This window comes from Cebus imitator, unplaced genomic scaffold, assembly GCF_001604975.1.
Source record: "Cebus imitator isolate Cc_AM_T3 unplaced genomic scaffold, Cebus_imitator-1.0 Scaffold21, whole genome shotgun sequence".
NCBI classification, from domain to species: Eukaryota; Metazoa; Chordata; class Mammalia; order Primates; family Cebidae; genus Cebus; species Cebus imitator.
In genome coordinates this window covers 8,796,428-8,818,041 of record NW_016107336.1, presented here as the reverse complement: position 1 = coordinate 8,818,041, position 21,614 = coordinate 8,796,428, and the positions used below count along the sequence as shown (strand labels likewise).

Sequence of the window (21,614 nt, the reverse complement as noted above, 5' to 3'; positions counted from 1 at the left end):
TTTAGAAAGCAGGGCCAGAGGGAGCAGGAGCATTTTCCTCCTGGGGTTTTAAAACCGTCTTTAGGACTTAGGTGGTTTCCAGAATCATTGATCCAGAGCCTTTCTGGGGAAGGGCAGTGTTGCCAGGTAATTTGGGAGAACAGGCAAGATGGAAGGGCCCTCTGGCTGCTAGAGAGGAATATTTTCTTTTCCTCTGGTTCTGTCAGGATCCCCTCTATGGAGGGCATCAGCAACATCCACTGGAATGCACAGCTTCTCCTGTTCCAGGCCATGAGGGATGCTGTGTAACTGTCTGTGCTCCTGGGCCTTTGGGGGCAAGGTCGGGGGAGAAGAACATTGAGCGCCACGTGGTGATGGGAACATTGCTGCTTAGGAATTCAGAGAGCTTTGCCTCCCTCATCTCATTTTATACAACCCTTGGGGGAGCAAACTGGGGACAGGCTGCTTTTCCCTAGTTGGAGATGAGGAAACCAAGGCAAAGTGAGATAGGGCATAGGCAGTATGCCAAGGTGTGCAGGAGATTTGGGGCTAGAAACCAGGCCTTCTGCCTCCCACTGAAAGCCGTGCTTTCCCACTTGCTTTTCCACATGGCGATTAAGCAGCTGCGTCTGTTGCAGGTGAGTGAGGATTCAAATGCAGTGCACCAGTGAACAGTCCAAAGGACAAACAAGGGTCTGGGAGCCAGTGCTCTTCCAAAGTGGTTTGCTTGAGGCTGATTTCAACTTACAGGGATCGCAGCCTGGAAGGGAGTCAGCTAGTTTCAGTGCAGGGCGTCTTCCATTTGATGGAGAGTCTGGAAAGGAACCCTCTACCTCCGACCCCGGGTTTGGGTTTGATTTTTCTGTCAGCAGCTGGGTTCTCTCTCGGTCAGAGGGGAAGATGAGGCCTGCTTGGGAGTGGCCGTGCTGTGTGCCTCGGCAGGGCCTGCGGGCTCCCCTCCCTGGGCCTGGCTGTGGAATGCAGGGACTGTTCTTCCTGCTAGGTGGCTTCCAACCCACTTGCCTGACCCTTTAAGAGCTGGCGGTAGGCTCTGGCCACAAAATGGTAAGACCATTCCCGCTGGCTTCTAGACCCACAGAAAAACAGGCAGGTATTACGATGTCCGGAGTGACTCCAGCCCTGTTGGCCTGGCCCTTGTGCCAGAAGCAACAGACCCTTTGATGCTGAGATGGCAATGAGCCCTCGTGTTAGAAAAGGCCTCACTGAGAAGACAGAACTGGGCCTGTTTTCCTGCTGGGTGATTTAAGCTTGCGATGGAAAGTCTTCCTCCATTGGGGAAGGAAGACGCTGGCTCTGACCGGAGAGGCTCACCCTGCTGCTCGCTCATTGGACAGCGTCGAGTGGGTGACCTTCCTGCACTGAGCCTTGGTTTCCATCAACCCTAAAATGGGGATAATTACCGTATCTACCTCAAGATTGTTTTGTCAGGAGGGATCCACCAAGCCTCGTGCATGAGCTCCACATGGCACAGTGTACACAGTAAACAGTGTTATGTTAATTTTTCAATGTTCCAGTGGGGTTTGCTAAGGAACTATGTTGGGCACAGGTGCCCAGAGGATTCATGGAGCAGCCAGTCCTGGGGAACGAGTGGGCAGCGAGGTGCCTCCTGCTGGGGCTGGTGATATGTCACAGCAGCAGCTGCTGGGGGTTTGCCTTCCTCCCCTCACGTGCATCCTAGCAGGCAAAGGGGGTTTCCTCCTTTCCGCCTTGTCCCCCTGGTGTATAGTGGGGTTCGGGGGGATCTGGAGACCCCCCTTTTTGTTCTCAGGAAGCCAAGGTATTGACAGTGGGTCATCCCATGCAGTTTAAAATGTGTCTTTGAGTTAACATTTTGGTGGTTTCCTTATTTTTTTTTCTCTCCGCTGTCCTTCCAAAATCACTTTTCTTGTGACCCAACCTCATTTTGTGAAGCATCCTTACTCCCTTTCAGTTCTCGCTTTGGATTTCACCAGGCGGGCTAGATGGTGCCATTTCACTTGCGCGGCTTGGTGCCGCTGGCAGCGTGTGACTCACCCGTTACGTGTTATTTCACTGGTTTCTTGATTTTGCGTCTTTCTCATCAGTGACCTGGGCTTGATGAAATTAGCTTTCATGAAGTCCTATTTTTAAAACAATTCTGCATCCTTCTCTCTTTTCTTTCTCTTGAATGCCATCATTGTGTGGTCTTACGTACCCTTCATCCACTCTGAAGTCCTTGCTTGACTGATTGCTTTCTGTTAGCAGAAAGAAAACAGGTCCATCCTATGTATCTGAGAAACATCATCAACACCCTCTCCTATCTGGGCTGTATTCCCTGACTTGGTGGACAGTTTTTCAGCAGAAATTTCTCCATCGCTGTCCAGATTCTGGCCCTGGTGGGCAGCTCTCCATGATACCTTTACTCTGTCTGTTCAACCATTGACCTATTTTTTTGTTTGTGGTTGGGGGAGGCGGTGAGAAACATTACTTGAAGCTTGATTGTTCTTTTAATTTCATTTGTTTCTTTATTTGTAATCTGTTAGATGCAAATTGAAATGCAGTGCTTTTTGAAGATTAGCAATAGCATCTCTAGTATATGATGCTGTTATAAAATCTCAATAAATTAATCCTGCTGCCATTCATTCCAAATACCCATCCCTGCTTTTTTTCCCTCTTTGGTTTGGTTGGTTTTAAATTTTTCATACATGTACCTGTCTCCCAGCTTCAACAAGGATGATGAGACCATCTGCCATCCTTTCTCAGCTACCCCTGCCCCACCCGTACTCTTTATTTTTTGGCTGGAGTATATTAACATAAATCTTAGAAAACATAGTGTTACCCCAAAATTACTTCAGTATGAATCCTTTTTCAAAAAGCATATCTATAAGTCATTATCATATCCAATGAAATCACCAGTGATTCTTGAATGACATCTAATGGCTAGTTGGGAGATCTGGGGCTAGTAGGCAGATTTTCGACCTCTTTAAAGAAGTGTTCTTTCCACTGTCTGAGTATTAAGTAGCTGTATCTGTTACAGGCGAGTACAGGATTCAGATGTAATGAACTGTAAAGATTTAGTGTTTGGTTTTTCCTGATTATCTGAATTATGCCTTTTTTATTGTGGCAAAAAAATTTGACTATCTTCACCATTTTTTTTGTTCTTTTTGTTGTTGCTGTTGTTGATCTTAATCACTTTTAAGTGAATAGTTCAACACTGTTAAGTATATTCACATTGTTGTGAAATTGATCTAATTGACTTATAGATCTTTTTCATCTTGCAAATCTATACCCATTGAGCAACAAGGCTTCATTTCCCCCTTCCTCCAGCCCTAGTGACCACCATTCTACTTTCTGTTTTTATGAATTTGACTACTTTAGATACCTTGTATAAGTGAAATCATGCAGTTTCTATCTTTTTGTGGCGGGCTTCTTTCAGTTACTATAATGACCTTAAGGTTGTGGCATGTGACTGGATTTCCATCCTTTTTAAGGCTGGACTACGGTAATATTCTGTTGTATTTTTATGCCACATTGTGTTTATCCGTGGTGAGCATGTTTTCATGGACTTTTTGGCCACTTGTGTACCTTCTTTGGAGAAATGTCTATTCAAGTCCTTTGCCTATCTTTAAATCAGGTTATTTAATTTATTGTTGTGGAGATATAGGAGTTCTTTATGTATTCTGGATATTGACCCCTTATCAGATATGTAATTTGCAGATATTTTCTTCAGTTCTGTACGTTGCCTTTTCACTCATTGTGACCTTTGATGCAGAAAGGCATCATATCCAAGAAATCATTGCCAGGTTCAATATCATGTAGCTTTTTTCTCATGTTTTCTTCTAGGAGTGTTATAATTTTGGGTGTTATGTTTAGGTCTTTAACCCATATTGAATTAATTTTTGTATATGGTATAAGATAAGGGTCCAACTTCATTCTTTTGCCTGTGAATATCCAGTTTTCCCAGCACTGTTTTCTGAAGAAATTGTCCTTTTCCCATCAAGAAGTCTTTGCATCTTTGTTGAAAATCATTTGACCATATACACAAGGGTTTATTTCTGAGCATTCTATTCTTTTCCATTGCTCTATTTGTCTGTCTGTATGCCATTACCATGCTGTTTTGATTACTGTAGCTTTGAAATATGTTTTGAAATCAGGAGGTATGAGTCTTTGAACTTTGCGCTTCTTTTTCAAGACTGTTTTGGCTGTTTGGTGTCTGTTGAGATTCCATATGAATTTTAGGATAAATTTTTCTACAAGAAAGGCTATTGAGATTTTTATAGGGCTTGTGTTTAAATCTGTCACTTTGGGTAGTATGAGCATCTTAACAATATTAAACCTTCCACTCCATGAACATAGGATGTTTTTTCCATTTGTTTGTGTCTTTAATTTCTTTTAACAGTGTTTTGTAGTTTTCAGTGTAGCTTTTCATCTTGGTTAGGCCTATTTCTAAACATTTTTTTCTTTTTGATGGTTTTATAAATGGAATTCTAAAAATTCCATTTAGGATTGTTCATTGTTAGTGTATAGAGATTCAACTGATCTTGGTGTGTTAATTCTGTATCCTGCAACTTTAATGAATTCATTTATTCTGTGTGTGTGTGTGTGTGTGTGTGTGTGTGTGAGAGAGAGAGAGAGAGATCATGTGATCTTATAGGGTTTTCTACGTCTAAGATCATGTCATCTGCAAGCAGATCATTTTACTTCTCCTTTCTGATTTGAATGCCTTTTTTTTCCTTCTTGCCCCATTGCTCTGACTAGGACTTGCAAAACTACGTTGAGTAGAAGTGGCAGAGCAGACAGCTTGCCTTATTTCTGATCTTAGAGGAAAAGCTCGCAGTCTTTCACTATTGAGTATGATGAGCTATGGGCTTTTCACATGTGGACTTTATGATGTGAAGGTAGTTTTCTTCTCTTCTGCATTTGTTGAATTGTTGTTTTTTTAACCATGAAAGGGTGTTGAATCTTGTCATGCTTTCTCTGCCTCAATTTAGATTATCATGTGATTTTTGCCCTTCATTCTGTTAATTTGGTGTATTACATTGATTGATTTTTATATGTTGAACCATTCTTGTATTCCAGGAATAAATCCCTCTTGATCATAGTATCTAATCCTTTTAATGTATTTAATTAAATCCTTTTAATGTATTTAATTCAGTTTGCTAGTATTTTGTTGAGGATTTTTGCATCAATATTCACCAGGAATATTGTTCTGTAGTTTTCTTGGAGTGTCTTTGTCTGACTTTGGCATTAGGATAATATGGGTCTCATAGAATAAACTTGGAAATGTTCCTCCTTTTCAACATTTGTAAGAGTTTCAGGAGGATTGGTATTAATTCTTCTTTAAATGTTTGGTAGAATTCTCCAGTGAAGTCATTTGGTTCTAGGTTTTTCTTGGGGTGTGTGTGTGTGTGTGTGTGTGTGTGTGTGTAGGTGGAGTCTTGCTCTGTCACCCAGGCTGGAGTGCGGTGGCATGATCTTGGCTCTCTGCAACCTCCACCTCCCAGGTTCAAGTATTCTCCTGCCTCAGCCTCCCAAGTAGCCGGGACCACAGGCACGAATTAACATGCCCAACTAATTTTTTGTATTTTTAGTAGAGATGGGGTTTCACCATGTTGGCCAGGTTGGTCTCAAATTCCTGACCTCAAGTGATCCTCCCACCTCGGCCTCCCAAAGTGCTGGGATTACAGAGGGGAGCCAGTGCACCTGACCTCTTTGAGGTTTTTGATTACTGAGTCAATCTTTTTAATAATAGCTATTGGTCTGTACAGATTTTCTATTTCTTCATGATTCAGTCTTTGTAGGCTGGGTGTTTCTAGAAATTTATCCATATCTTCTGGGTTATCCAATTTGTTAGCATACAGTTGTTCATGCTATTCTCTTATAATCCATTTCTGTGGCATCAGTTATAATGTCCCCTCTTCATTTCTGATTTATTTATATCTTCTTTCTATTTTTTTTTTTAATCTGGTTAATTTCTCAATTTCGTTGATCCTTTTTTTCAAAAAACCAACTCATTTTATTTTTCCTACTGCCTTTCTGTTCTCTGTTTTATTTATTTCTGCTCTAATCTTTTATTTCCTTCTAATAGCTTTGTGTTTATTTTTTTCTCTTCACAGATTTGTCTTTTTAGCGTTCTTTGTTTGAAACAGGGCCTAAAAACAGGTCTGTATTTTGCCCGTGATGTATTTCTTCAGTCTCTTTAAGTCTGTAACATCCCCCTTTCCATATGTTTTGTCATTTATTTGTTCAAGTTATCTGGGTCATATGTCTTAAAATTTTATACATTTTGGATTTTGGTGTCATTTAACACGTTCATATTTTCTGTGAGCTGGTAGAGCAAAAGCTCTCTAAAGGTTAGAGCTAGAGGCTGGATAGATTCAGGTTCAACTTTGTCTCTTTTTAAGTAGGAAGACTTCATTGCTTCAGTGATGCTGATTGACCTGTGGGCCCAGGTATTGTCAGCTTGATCCCCCTACTAGAAAATTCCTCATTATCTTCCCAGTTAATGTTTCAGCAGTCATTGGTGATTGCTGCCTAATGTCATTATTTCACTAATGATTGCAAAATTGTGATTTGCAAAATTCTACCCTTTTTATTCCGCATTTGCTAGCTATGGATCCTTTACAAAGAACGCTCCTCATCAATGGTGTGGTTAGTCTGAAGAAGCCTATGACAAAGGCAGGACAGATATTAGATGTTTTTCACTTGATTCCTTAGTTTATAGCACAAGGAGCGGATGTCACAGCAACCTTCAAGAATGAACTATAAGCTTTTCTTCTGGGTGGGTGAAAATCGTGTTAGGAATTTAGATATTTTTATATGTCTGATGTTTTTTAGTTCATCAACCATTACATCTTTTAATATTCAAAATAGCCCATCTTTGGCCAGTTGGGACCTTTTCATTTTTTACTTTTTAGAGTAGGGTCTTGCTATATTGTTCAGGATGGAGTGCAGCAGTGTGACTATAGCTTACTGCATTCTCAATTTCCTGGGCTCAAGTGATGCTCCCACTTTGGCCTCTGAGGTAGCTAGGACTACAGGCCTGTATCACCACACCTAACTTTTTTTTGTTGTTGTTGTTCAGACCATATCTTTCTATGTTGCCTAGGCTGGTCTCAAATTCCTGGCCTCAAGCAGTCCTCCCGCCTCAGCCTCCCACAGTGCTGGGATTACAGGTGTGAACCACTGCACCTGAGCTGGTGGAGCCCTGTCATCTTGTTATTTTGATGAGACCCTATTCTTTTTTTTTTTTTCTTTTTTTAAATAGTTCTAAGGCTATTTTATACATCTGCCACAGACTTGGATTAACTAATTTCTTGAAGAAGCAGCTCTGGTACTTTTAGTGGGAAATGTTTGCAGATTGCAATTTAGGTACCGTATTAGCACCTAGGTCAGATTGCTTAGATTAGATTGCTACCTGATGATCTCATTTCCAGACTCTTGTCGGCGGGTATTGCTAGGAAATACAATACTTTTTTTTAGAGAGAAAAAAACAAATCGTAAGTGTGTACTAGTATTTTCAATTCCAATGAGAGATCATAGATTTTATTGTTTTTTAATGGACTATATTTTCTAGAGTAGTTTTAGCCATATAGCAAAAATGAGTGGAAGGTACAGAGATTTTCCTTTATCTCCTGATTATGGAGTTCTTAATTTTGTTTGTTTCTCTCTTTCTCTCTCTCTTTTTTTTTCCTTTGAGACAGTCCTGCTCTGTCCCCTGGTTGGTCTGCAGTGGCTCCGTCACTACTGACTGCAGCCTCAACCTCCTGTGCTCTGGCTGTCCTCCCGCCTCAGCCTTCCAAGGAGCTGGGACCACAGGCGTGTGCCACCATGGCCAGCTGACTTTTGTTTATTTTTTATAGAGATGTGATCCCACTTTGTTGCCCAGGCTGGTCTTAAACTTCTGGGTTCAAGCCATCCACCTGCCTCAGCATCCCAAAGTGCTGGGATTACAGGCATGAGCCACCTCACCCAGCCTATTTCTCTTTTACACTGAAAATTTTGGTTCTTAGTAACCTAATGTAGTTACTTATTTATGTTATCCTACTACCTATGTAATAGAATCAAGATAGTAATGTCAATATGGTTATTAAGATGAAGTCTACTGAATGTAGTGTGCTTTTGTGTTTTCCTTGAATGCAGTTTAAGCTGTATTTTTATCCTTAGGCCAAATGTGGTCACTGTGATATGGAAAGTTAGGGCTGTTTATTTTCAATTTTAAAGAAATTAAATATTTTTAAATTTTATTTTTTTAAAGTACACATTTACCTTTTCTCTAGATGAGGGGGCACATTTAAATCTGTACATGTCCAGAGTCCTTGGGGATTGGGAATCTGTGCAAAGCTGTCCTCACTTCTCCCCTTCCATTGCGATTTGCCTTTTTTATCCAGTCTTTTGGAATGCTGAACAAAAATGTTTTTGGCACAAGGCAGGCGTGAAAAAATAAAGTTAATGCAAATCGAATGCATAAGCTAGAGCCGATCGTCCACAGGTTCCTGTCGCCACATAGGTGATCACCATTGCCTGCACCTGTTTTCCTTCACCCTATCTGATGGAGTGGTGCTTCCATGACATGTGGTGTTTTGGAGGCTCTTAGCTCTGATGTAATCAGAGTTTGACCCATAGTTCACCTGAAATATTTCTTCTCCTTCTCTTTGTTCTATGAACTGAGGGGTCTGAAAAGCCCACAGTATGCAAATACCTTTCCAGCCCCTTCCCTCTCCCCTTTCCTCTATCTGTGTTCCGTCAGCCCCAGGGTGCTTGCAGGCTAAGAGGACTGGGCCTCTGCCATCCTGGAGCTGAACAGCTCGTGTCAGGAATTCCCCAGGCCCTTGAGTCTCTGGGGTGAGTTGAAAGGGGTGTGTGTCTGCTGGGGATTAAGATCGGCTGAGTAGGGTCATAGTGAGGGACTGAAGACAGCTCATCTTCACAGAATCAGCATGACCCATAACCTGTGATGTCAGAGCTCCCTTGATTTCTTTAGTCAAGGAAAGTGTACAAGTAATGCAAATATAATTATTTTTTGTCCTGAGGATTAGGGAACTTGGGGGATGTTCATGTTACCTGATGATGTCAATATTGTGTTATGTTTAATGTTTTTTTTTTTTAAAAGAGATGCTTATTTAGAAATAATCTAAACTGAATAACTTTTTTAAAAATTACATTGTGCAGTATTAGGTTCCTGATATGTATTTGGTCCAAGGGTGTTTCGTTTGCACTCCTGGGTTTTTTCCCTCCAGTATTGGATGCGTTAACGGGGGGCCTTGAGAAGTTAGGAAGTTTGGTGTGTTCAGAATTGCTTTTTATAAGTTTTCTGTGACCTCGTGCACTAAATACTGATGCTTCCACACTCCTGCAAGTATGAAATAAAAGTATGTCTCTTCAGTATTGCATTCCTGCGCCAATTCATTTAGAAGGATAGAATTTACACACAGGTCAAATCTTCCATTATTTGCATTTGGGGGGAAATAAACTCTGAAGGCAGTGTTCTCTTTCTCTCTCTCCTTTTTCCTCCTCCTTTCCTCCTCCTTTCTTCCTCCTATTCCCACTTTTTTTTTTTTTTTTTTTTTTGAGATGTTTCACTCTTGTTGCCCAGGCTGGACTGTAACCTCCGCCTCCCAGGTTCAAGGGATTCTCCTGCCTTGACCTCTGAGTAGCTGGGATTACAGGCATGCGCCACCACACCCAGCTAATTTTTATATTTGTAGTATAGACGAGGTTTCACCATGTTGGCCAGGCTGGTCTCAAACTCCTGACCTCAGGTGATCCACCTGCGTCGGCTTCCCATAGTGCTGGGATTACAGGGGTGAACCACGGCACCCGGCCTATTCCATTTTTTGATCGCCTTCTCTCAATGGTACGACACAGTTCAGGAAGCTCAAAGGAAGCTGGCTCTTTAGTTGGTATGTACTTAGGAACGTAACTTTTTTTGTTTTGTTTTGTTTTGTTTTGTTTTGTTTTTTGAGACGGAGTTTTGCTCTTGTTACCCGGGCTGGAGTGCAATGGCGCAATCTCGGCTCACCGCAACCTCCGCCTCCTGGGTTCAGGCAATTCTCCTGCCTCAGCCTCCTGAGTAGCTGGGATTACAAGCACGTGCCACCATGCCCAGCTAATTTTTTTTTTTTTGTATTTTTAGTAGAGACGGGGTTTCACCATGTTGACCAGGATGGTCTCGATCTCTTGACCTCGTGATCCACCCGCCTCGGCCTCCCAAAGTGCTGGGATTACAGGCATGAGCCACCGCGCCCGGCCAAGGGCCGTAACTTTTGAGAGGGTTCACCTTGGGTCCCTGAAGTGGACTGTCCCTGTTTACCTTGGCTGTGACAGTCAACAGCGATGAGCTGTCTTTTAAGGAATGCCGCTTCTGCAGCTGTCCACATTGATCCCCTGTCTGCGGCTTTTCTACGATTTCCTTTCAGAGACTTGTCCCTGCTCTCCTGGTTCAGCTAACATGGTGGTGGTCATCTCTCAGACCATGGCCGTCCATGAACGTACAGACAGTCCAGGTCTCATGTGATACAGCAGGGCGGTGGACACAGCCCGGGGCAAGAGAGAGAATATTCTGCTGTCCCGCCCACTCACGAACTGTTTTCAATCATATTTATCAGTAGGGTTTGAAAAGATTAGAACATTAATTGCAAACCAAATATCAGAGGCTGTGGTGTTCTGTCCCAGCAGTAATCCCACGCCCACGTGGTAGCTGCTGCCGGAGCTACCGCTCAGTTAACTAAGTGGCCACCATCATGTACCCTGATCTGTTTTCTTCTGGCAGAGGCTCACGGGCAATTTGAATGAACATGATGGAAACGATCTTTAAGTCTTTGTAGAGGGGGCACTGATAGCTACAGTTCGCAGAGGATGTGGTCTTGCCTCAGATATATGTTGAGTGGGAGTGGGGAGTGGGCAGTTCCAGAGCTTCAGCTTGATCCATAAGGGCGCCCACTCACGGTGAGGGTTCTGCAGGCGTTACGTAAAACCATCCCAGTTTGAACTCAGAGCCAGGGAAATAACCATGCCATGGCTCCTCTGATTGGCTGGACTGCCAGGGAAATAACCCTGCCATGGCTCCTCTGATTGGCTGGACTGCCAGGGAACTAACCATGTGATGGCTCCTCTGATTGGCTGGACAGCCAGGGAACTAAACATGTGATGGCTCCTCTGATTGGCTGGACTCTCTGGGGCAGAGGCTCCCTTTATTCCTGGGCTACCTAAGAGTAATAAGGGAGAGAGATGGCATTTCAGGCTCCCTGGTGCTAGCGTGTCAGTTCAGACTATCCAACAGTCCTCAGAAGGTGGTGGCTTGGGGGTGCCCCTTTTCTTGGGATGCAGGTACCCTGAGTCTTGTTGGGAAGGGTTGGAGGAATATTTATTGTGTGGACTTGGGGTGGTATTGCAGGGTCCTTTCTCAAGGGGATCCATCCAACCTTTCCTTCAGTCAAATTTCGTTGACTATATGTTGGAGAACTGGCTCAAAGCTGGGAACTGGATGAAGAAATCTCCTTTTTCCATGCAGTTGACATCAGCCTTTTGCTCACGAGTTCTTAAACATGTCAAGCAGTACCCTTGTTGATTTCCTGGCCATCTCACCCCACAGAAATGTGTGGCTTATGAGTCACTGCCTAAGCTCACTCCTGGTCCACAGGTCAGCACGCCCTGGCTGCCACTGTGACTTGCTGGTCTTTGTGGTAATTGTATCTTGCTGCTTCTGAGGGTTAAATGGTTCCACATTGGTTATGCCACAACCTCATCATCCCCAGCATCACTAGGGTACCCCATGCCATGGCAGCATCCCCTGTCATTCTTGCCTACAGAGGATAACCCCACTTGGGGGGCTTCCCAAGCATGCCAGGGCCCTCCTCACCGGTGCCTGCCGTCCTAAAGGGAGAGTTCTCCGGGCTCCCCTGGGGGATAGATCCAGGTGGCGGGTCTCTGGTCACCCTTTTGGAAGGTGGAATGTAAAAATACATTCCTTTCTCCTGAGCCATTCCATACCTTTCTCAGGATGCCAAGGGAGTCCTGGCATCCTCACCTCCTTTCCTGTAGACCAGCGTCATATCTCGGTTCCAAGGAGCTTCCCAGCAGCATAGGAACTGGGCTCACGTGCTTTTAACCAATAGGATAACTCCTGAGTCATGGGAGAGGACATCCTACCAGTGACTTGCCTGTATCTGGCCTCGGATTTTCCCCCTCAAGATCCATTCCCGGTGACCCCCATGATTAAGTCTTGAGCCTTCCTTTTTTGGCTGGAGATGTGAGTCTCTTTAAACATGGCCACAGAAGCCTCTGACATTCATAGAATATCCTGAGTGGATGGCGGACCTGGGCCCATCAATCAGTCACTGTCTTCAAAGCTTCCAAATTGCTTAATATAAGCCAGCTAACCTCACACTCCTTTCAGTAACCAGTAACCCCACCTCTGCCCACTCCCGGGTGGAGCCAGTGCAGATACTGACTGTTCCCCTTCTCTCCATGCCTCCTTCCGGTCCCGCAAAGTTGAGGGCCTTGGTATTTGTCTTTGAGGTATTACCACCCCCACTTAGCACCAGCTATAGGTTCTTGTTGCTATTTGACATTTATGAGAAATCGAGATGCAGATTCACATCCTGATGATCTGCTGTTGAGGCCACTCCTGGTACCAATTGTCTTACTTTGGGTCGCTCCAGGAGCAGGACATTGGGTGCAGGTGGTTTGAGGAGTGATCCAAGAGCATAGGAGCAAGGGCCAGGTGAAAAGAAGGGACAGCCTGGATCAGAATGTGTATCATGGTTACCATTCTGGGAACTGGGACATGATTCTTCTGAGACCTCTTGAAAAGTGCACAGTGTCTCCAGAATTATTTGCCTAAGAGACCAGAGAATGCAGTTCTCCACCCTCTTTGTCCTTCATTGGCTGAAGGCTGACCCCAGGGGCATGGATTCCCTGGTGCTCCTGGACTTCTGGGCTGAACCCGTTCCCTGAATGTTGGGGCAGGAAGGCAAAAAGACATGAGATCTGAGTGAGTTGAGACAGTCAGCACAAAGCATACGGAGCTTGCACAAGACCATTCACAGAGCTACAGCCGATGTAGGCATGTTTTAAAAAACACTTTTCAGGCTGGGTACGGTGGCTCACACTTGTAATCTCAGCACTTTAGGAGCCTGAGGCAGGAGGATTGCTTGAGGCCAGCAGTTGGAGACCAGCCTAGGCAACATAGTGAGATCCTGTGTCTACAGAAAATTTAAAATTATTAGCTGAGCATGGTGGCACACCCCTGTGGTCTCAGCTACTTGGGGACTGAGGTGTGGATCGCTTGAGCCCAGGAGGTCCAGGCTGCAGTGAGCCTATGATATGAGCCATGTTCATGCTGCTGCACTCCAGCCTGAGCAACAGAGCAACACCCTGTCTCACAACCAAAAAACTCTCCTTCTCTGCCTTCTCTTTTCACCCTCTATCCATTGGAGATCATTTCACAATGGCAAGGGCTGCGTACCCTCAAGAGCTGCATAATGTTTGATCATCTATTTTTGTATATATACAAACATATATGCATGTGCAATACACATACAATATGAACCATAATTTATCAGCCTGCATTTTTATTTGTGTCAACATTTTGCTAGGAAAAATTTTCAGAGAGAGCCGAAAGATTCTACCATCAACATACTATCAGTCCATCCATCTGTCTATCAATTCATATTTGGACGTATTTCAAAATAAGTTGCAGATATCAGTGCCCTGCTCTCGCTAAAATAAATACTTCAGTGGACATATCATTAACTAGAGGTCAATGTTTGTTAATAGCTCCTTTTCCCCCGCAAGGTAAAATTTACTTGCAATGAAATGCATGTATCTTAAATGTACCATCTGATGAGTTTTAACAAATGCCTATACCTGCATAATCCAAAGCCCTTATCCAGCTGTAGAACATTACCATCACCCCCGAAAGTTCCCTCTGTCCCTTCTGAGGCTATACCTGCCTCCATTGTCCCAGAGTTAACTATTCTGATTTTTTTCTCCTACCATAGATTAGATTTGCCTTTCCCAGGACTTCATATAAACAGGTTCATGGAGTATGAACCCTATTGTGTAAGGCTGCATTCCCTCAACATTTTTGAGATTTATCTATATTATTACAAATACCAGTAGTTTGTTCTTCTCTATTGCTGAGTAGTAGTCCATCATATATATATATATATATATATATATATATATATATATATATATGCGTGTGTGTGTGTGTGTGTGTGTGTGTGTGCACGCACGCGCTGTAGTTTGCTGAGGCAGGAGAATCGCTTGAGCCCAGGAGTTCGAGACTGCAGTGAGATATGATTGAGCCCTTGCACTCCAGCCTGGGTGACAGAGCAAGACTCTGTATCAAAGAAAATTATAATAATAAAAAGTAATAAAAATAAAAGAATTAGGATCTAAACCAGGTTCACACTGACCTAATGAATATCATATCATATCATATTACACATATCACATATAATGAGCTGATACAATCATTAGGTCATTATTTCTCTGAAGTTCTCTTTCATTTTCAAATAATAGTCCCATTTCTTTTAATACCATTGATTTGTTGGAACAATTGAATCATTTAAAATGTCCCACATTTTGGATTTAGCTTATTGCTTCTTTATGGTATTGTTAGATTCAGGTTCAATTGCAATTTTGATGAGATAATGAGGACCGCTTTCTAGGTGAGACTGTACTTCGCGTTAAATCATAGCATGAGAGACCTAATGTCTGGGTGTTCTACTTTTATTGAGGCTGAAATGGAGCACAAAAAATATGCCCAGTCCTTCACACAATTTCCATCAGTGTTTCTCATGGTGTTGGCATCTGTTGATGATCCTAGCTTAAATCCATTTCACTAAGTGTTGGGAGAGGTGATTTTCAGATGCTTTTATTCCTTCTGCATTTGTTATTGAGACGGGGTCTCTCTCTGTCACCTAGTGCAGTGGCACCGTCACAGCTCACTGCAGCCTTGACCTCCTGGGCTTGGGTAATCGTCCCACCTCAGTCTCCTGAGTAGCTAAGACTACAGGTGCCTGCCACCACACCTGGCTAATTTTGTTTGTTCATTTATTTTAAACAAGAAGTTGAAACAATAGGATGCTTGACTTGAAGGAAAAACTAGGTTTCATTTTTTTTTTTAGAGTAATTTATCCCTACTTAAAGACAAATTGCTCTACATGTACCAGCTATGTACAAAAAAGTTATAAAATTGTCCTTGGTTTTGCAACAATAAATGAAAACATTAACATTCTGCAATTGAACAAGGTATGCAAGGATTTTCGTGTTTTTGTTGTTGTTGTTAAAACAGCAGAATTATTTACCAAAATATAGAGAGCTGAATGAGCATGCCACTAATGAAGAAAAGGGGGTCTTTTCACAGAATCAGTATTTTTCCCCATCCCGCCTCCACTTGATGTCAATCAAAACATACCATTGGCTGTTTAGTTAAAAAAAAAAAAAAGGCAATATACTTGCGCACATATACAAGTTACTACTTTATGTACAATAAAGGAATAGGGAAGCAGAGAACGGAAGAATAAACTATACTGCAGTAGTCAGCATGTGGTGGAACCAAATTGCAGTGTTCTCGTTGAGACTGTAATCTTGGTCTGTAAAGAACAGAGTCCTGGAGTGGAGAAGCAGGTTCCCTTTTCAGTAGACTCCGCCTGTCTGCTGTTGGAACACATCGATGTATCTTCATCCTCCATTCCCAGCGGAGCAGGCGTGTCTCTTTCATTGGTTGGTTGCCTGTCAAATGGGAATCTGATCTGTCTCATTGACCATCCCTATCGTTCACAATAGGCTTTCGTTAGTTTACTAAGTGATGTTTGCCTCTTAATCTTAAACTGCTGCACCACAGAACCCTCCTGCCCCGACACCTTCAAAGTAATATAATCATGATTCTCAGTCTTGATTCCTTCCTTGGGCTTTTTGTCCACCATGGCAAGTGATGGAGTCTCAGCTGCCGCTTCACAAAAGAAGTACCACATCTGCACTGAATGAGCACACAAGCAGTGCCGGGTGTGAGAGAAGGAGGCAGCGCGATGGATGAGGGAGACACTCATTTTGTTCATTTTTTTGTAGAGACAGTGTCTCGCCATGTTGCCCAGGCTGGTCTTGAACTCCTAGGCTCGAGCAGTTCTCCTGTGTTGGCCTCCCAAATTGCTGGGATTACAGGCATGAGCCATCGTGCCTGGGCCCTTCTGTATTTAATTAACTGGGATCCAGTGGAGGATTTTCCATTGTCAGTGTTTTGATAACCCTGAAATGCATTTTTTATGTGAGGGCTCTTTCTCTGTATTTATCACTTTTCAAGAGTAATGAGCTGGTACTCTAGCAATCTCCAAAGGTGACCAATGAATTTTCTCCCCTGTATATTACAGTGAATGGATAGGTGTTAATATACACGTAGTCGTTTTTTTTTTATTGCTATATGTCTTAAGTCTCTCACTCAACTCTCACTCTCCTCTCAGTTTGACACTCGAATTTCTCCCCAAGTACAGTGTGAGGCTCTTCAGGTTCGCGCCTGTGTCTGACAATCTAACTGGCCACTGTCCTGGAATTTCCTCCTCCTGCCGCCTGCCCACATCATTGTCACCACCATGGGCCACAGACACATCTCTTCTGCCTTTTTTGCCCATTCAGGAAAAAGCCAAGCATCTGGAAACACGTGTCTGGTCCGATTGGTCTTTCCTTTCAGTTGTCCTCCACTGCTCTCAGCATAAAGTCCATGCCCTTGAACCTGGACTTCAGGGCTCATTCGCTCTGGCCCTGGCCTCCTCCTCTGCCTCTGCAAGTGCTGTGTTTAATCTGTACTGAGGCTCCGTGGCTCCTGGCCTGTAGTCTTGGCCTCCCTCTCCCAGTCCTCCCACACACAGTTTTCTTTCTTTGTGTCACTTCCCCCCAAGGCTAACTTCTCTTCAACCTTGGCTCCGCATTACATCATGTGGGCAGATTTAAGAAATTCCGATGTCGGGGTTCCTCCCAAGACCAATTAAACCCTGAATGTCTGGGGTTGAGGCTCAACTTTGCTTTTTTTTTTTTTTTTTTTTGAGATGGAATCTTGCTCTGTTGCCAGGCTGGAGTACAGTGGCCGGGTCTTGGCTCACTGCCACCTCTGCCTCCCGAGTAGCTGGGACTACAGGCGCATGCCACCACTCCCAGATAATTTTTGTATTTTTAGTAGCGATGGGGTTTCACCATGTTGACCAGGATGATCTCGATCTCTTGACCTCATGATCTGCCTGTCTCACCCTCCCAAAGTGCTGGGATTACAGGCGTGAGCCACCGCACCTGGCCAACTTTGCTATTTTTAAAAGCTTGCACAGGTGATTTTACTGGGCAGCCAAAATGGAGAAACACAGTTTGGGGTGTTTCTTCCTTTGAGACACTTGCCCTTGCCCCTCCCCCCAACTCTACCATGCCTGGGTCCCATTCCATGTACTTCTGTTGCAGCATTCTGCTCTAACCCTCACTTGACTGCCTCGACCTCCCTGTATTAACCCTTGGGTTTCTTCCAGGTTAGAGGGAAGCTTCATATGGGTTGTGGCCACATCTGTGTGGTTCTTGTCTGTGATTACTCAGCACATAATAGGCGCTTGGTACTATTATATTTGTGGATGGATGGAGGGGAGATATTTAGACTGGACTTTGAGGTCATTGGAAGGTAGGGGACGTGTGTGGGACGAAGGCCAGATTCCCTTGTCTGCCACCATCATTTCTCTCCGGCCTTATCTCCTGCTCCTCTGAACTCTGACTTAGACAAGCGGATTTCAAACAGCTTTACCCTTTTCCCAACTCTGCCAGACGTTGCTTGGCTTCCTACCTGTCTAATGAATGTTCCCACCTCATGGGCCACCTTTGAACTTAGGAAACTTGTGAAGAGCCCTTATTTGACACTTAGTCATGTACATACTATGAGAATGTTTTCAAGAGCATCCATTGAGGCACCCACTGTAAGAAATAATTTTTAGGCTGGGCGTGGTGGCTCATACCTGTTATCCCAGCACTTTGGGAGGCTAAGGTGGGTGGATCACCTGAGGTCAGGAGTTTGAGACCAGCCTGGCCAACATGGTGAAACCCCACCTCTCTTAAAACAAAAATGTAGCTGGGCATGGTGGTGGGTGCCTGTAATCCCAGCTACTTGGGAGGCTGAGGCAGGAGAATCGCTTGAACCTGGGAGGCGGAGGTTGCAGTGAGCCGAGATCATACCATTGCACTCCAGCTTGGGCGACAGAGCAAGACTCTGTAAAAATAATAATAATTTTTATATTTTTGTGAGTTTAGGAGACTTTTGCTTTGAACGGAAGTTAAAGCCTTATTTACTAGAAGGTGTGATGTTAAATTGATACTTGCCCTTTTTCAAAAATGATTCTTAGCTATTTGTGTTTATTTCGCTTTATTGAGATGTAATTCACATACAGTAAAGCTCTCCATTTGCCTCTATGAATGTTTCTCTGAGCTGTTTAACTTCAGCTCCCCAGTTGGACTTCAGGCATGTGTTATAGGACTCATGTTGCCACAATTGCTTCCAAATATAGCTTCAAAGCCGCCATGGATTATGATGCTACTGTGACTAAAGCTAGATTGTGACCTTTGAAAGCCTAAAGATGCTAAAGATGCACAAGGAATCTGACCCATAACGGCACTAATCAGATGGTTTCTTAAAACCCTGGTTCTTTTGGCACCTGTGGCCTGTTGCTGCCTTGTCCACCAGAGGGCAGTGTTCCTCTCGGCTTAACAGCTGAACCCCCACCCCCACAACCCATTGAAGTCTTTCCTTTCAAAATCTTAGCATTTTAGCTCCTGAAGTGACCCCAAAACAGTGTTTCTTAAATTTTTGCTTGATAGAAATAAATCTCACATTGCAACCAAATATACATGCATACATATACAGTTCTACACATGTATATATAACAAAATGTTTATAAAGTAATACTTTACTATGTGTAATATACTCTATTTTCTTTCTTGCCTTTTTTGTTTGTTTTTTTGAGGCAGTATCTTGCTGTGTCGCCCAGGCTGCAGTGCAGTGGCATCAGCGTGGTTCATTGCAGTCTCAACCTCCTGGGCTCAAACAATCCTCCCACCTCAGCCTCCCGAGTAGCTGGGACCATAGGCGTGTGCCACCATGCCTGATTTGTGTGTGTGTGTGTGGAGATGAGGCCTTGCTGTGTTGCCTAGGCTGGTCTTGAACTCCTTAGCTCAAGCGATCCTCCAGTCTTGGCCCCCCAAAGTGCTAGGATTACAGTCATAAGCAACTGTGCCTACCATTCTTTCATTTTTATTATTGATTTATTTTTTTGAGACAGAGCCTTGCTCTGTCGCCCAGGCTGGAGTGCAGTGGCATGATCTCAGCTCACTGCAAGCTCCGCTTCCCAGGTGCAAGGGATTTTCGTGCCTTAGCCTCCTGCATAGCTGGGATTACAAAGGCATGCACCACCTTCCCTGGCTAATTTTTGTATTTTTGATAGATATGAGGTTTCACCATGTTGGCCAGGCTGGTCTTGAATGCCTGACCTCAGGTGATCACCTGCCTCGGCCTCCCAAAGTGCCAAGATTACAGGCATGAACCATCATGCCCAGACAGTTCTTTCATTTTTACAAGGTGCTTATTGCCACCAAAAATGAGTTTATTACTCATAAATCAGGTTACAGCCCACAATTGGAAAAATATTGCCTTAAAATTCCTTTAGTCCAATACCCTGGATAGTTACGGCTGAAGAGTGGTAGGGTTAGAGACGGGACTTGCCCAGGTCACTCTAGGATTCAGAGCAACACCCAGGATGGGGCATTGGGGCGCTGGAGTTTTAATCCATCGCTTTTTGCCCTGTATGTTACACTTGGATTTTCTGAATGGGTTTTGGTTATCCGAGTGACATTACTATTGTGGTGCATCCAGTATTCAGGCAGGTCACAGTCACAAGGGTGTGTGTGTGATGTTTCTGAGCCCTATGAACAGCCCGGTGGAATATCATCTCGGCCACTGATCATAGGCTCAGTGCTGGCCTCGAGAAGCTAAGCCTTATGGAATCCTGCATGTGGGTCCTCTTCGATGATTCCTCTTACCTGAGTACCCCTGGTGGACCTGACTTAGCAGTGGTTTGTATGATAGCTCAGTAAATAAGCATTAATTCCATCAGCGCGTTATACAAATGAAAGAGGCAGAGAGTCACTTGCCACTGTCAAAGGATCTGCTTCTAAAATGCAGGAGGTGGAAGTTCTCATGTGACCCCATCCTTGCTCTGTAGAATGCCAGCCAGAGGATATTTGAGATGGACTATAGCCAGGACCGCTTCCTCAAGGACGGCCAGCCGTTTCGCTACGTCTCAGGAAGCATTCACTACTCCCGCGTGCCCCGCTTCTACTGGAAGGACCGGCTGCTGAAGATGAAGATGGCCGGTCTGAACACCATCCAGACGTAAGCAGGAGGGCACGTGGCTCTCACCTGGGCCTGAACACCCACTCTGGAGAGAGGATGCAACCGTATTCCTCAGGGTGGCTATTTTATTGCTCAGAAATGGGGAATAGTCCAGTGCGATGTTGTGGGAGGGGATTGTCTTGAGCTGGAGTGGCCGTTCTTCAGATCATTAACTACTCTTCCAGTCTTTTATTGTCAGAAATCATTAAATAAACAGCTTACAAAGGCAAAGGATGGGGGAAGCAAACAGAAGTAACAGTGATTGAGCACTTGCCAGATATAGGGCCCTTTACACCAGTGATTCCATTTCTTTGAGAGAGTTGTCATTGTTCCCATTTATAGCTGGTGAAACTGAAATTTGCCCCAGGCCCTATCTTCGGTCAGAGGTGCAGCTGGTATTTGAAGGGAAGGGAAGGTGTGCAGGCAGCTGTAGCATAAGGGACGGCTGTAGTCATAGAAAAAGGTAGGTTCACAGGAGAAAAGCATAGCAGATCTATCGCATCAAAGTTTTGTGGTTTTTTGTTGCTTGTTTTTGAGATGGAGTCTCGCTCTGTTGCCCAGGCTGGAGTGCAGCTGTGCAATCTCGGCTCACTGCAACCTCCGCCTCCTGGGTTCAAGTGATTCTCCTGCCTCAACCTCCTGAGTAGCTGGGACCACAGGGGCCTGCCACCATGCCCGACTAACTTTTTTGTATTTTTAGTAGAGACGGGGTTTCACCATGTTAGCCAGGATGATCCCGATCACCTGACCTCGTGATCCACCTGCCTCAGCCTCCCAAAGTGCTGGGATTGCTTGTGTGAGCCACCGTACCCAGCCTGAATCAGAGTTTTACCTGACGTAGGAATCTTCAGAACAGAAGACCCCAAGGAAAATTTTTTACGCTTAGATTCCATGAAAGGTTGTAACTTAGTAGTAGTGGACTGAAGTGGGAACCCACAAGGCCTGCCTCTTCAGATTCTTCTCGACCTCTCTGGGTGGCATTCCTTCCTTCTGGGGATGGAGCAGAACCCTTCTGCAATGAGGGTCAAGGAGGGAGAAGGGAGAGGTGGCCTTTCTAGGTTTTATGGCTTGCCTTGAGGGAGAGGGCTTCTGATTTCTATGACCCATATTGGGGAAGAGGAACTCTGGTTAGACTTGCTTCAGGGGAGGAGGAGGGGTGGGAGACAGAAGAGCAGGAGAAGGTCAGAGAAATGATATTTGCTCCTAAGGCCTTCCAGTCTCCTTTAGTTCAAAGTACTCA

The 21,614-nt window shown here is 44.2% G+C and overlaps 1 protein-coding gene and 1 pseudogene across 4 annotated transcripts in view; one reads left to right on the top strand and one right to left on the bottom strand.

The window, feature by feature from the left end:
* Positions 1-21,614, top strand: part of GLB1 (galactosidase beta 1) — a 95,586-nt gene that overhangs the window by 4,492 nt on the left and 69,480 nt on the right. For 2 of the 4 annotated variants that reach the window (XM_017521697.2, XM_017521695.2), the window contains exons 1-2: positions 429-617; positions 20,205-20,374. In XM_017521697.2, the coding sequence (XP_017377186.1) occupies positions 462-617; positions 20,205-20,374 (326 nt within the window). In that variant the 5' untranslated portion in view covers positions 429-461. Of the gene's footprint in view, positions 1-428; positions 618-20,204; positions 20,375-21,614 lie in introns of those variants that run through there. The other 2 variants (XM_017521696.1, XM_017521698.1) reach the window with 1 other exon arrangement.
* LOC108299431 lies at positions 15,085-16,748 on the bottom strand (annotated as a pseudogene).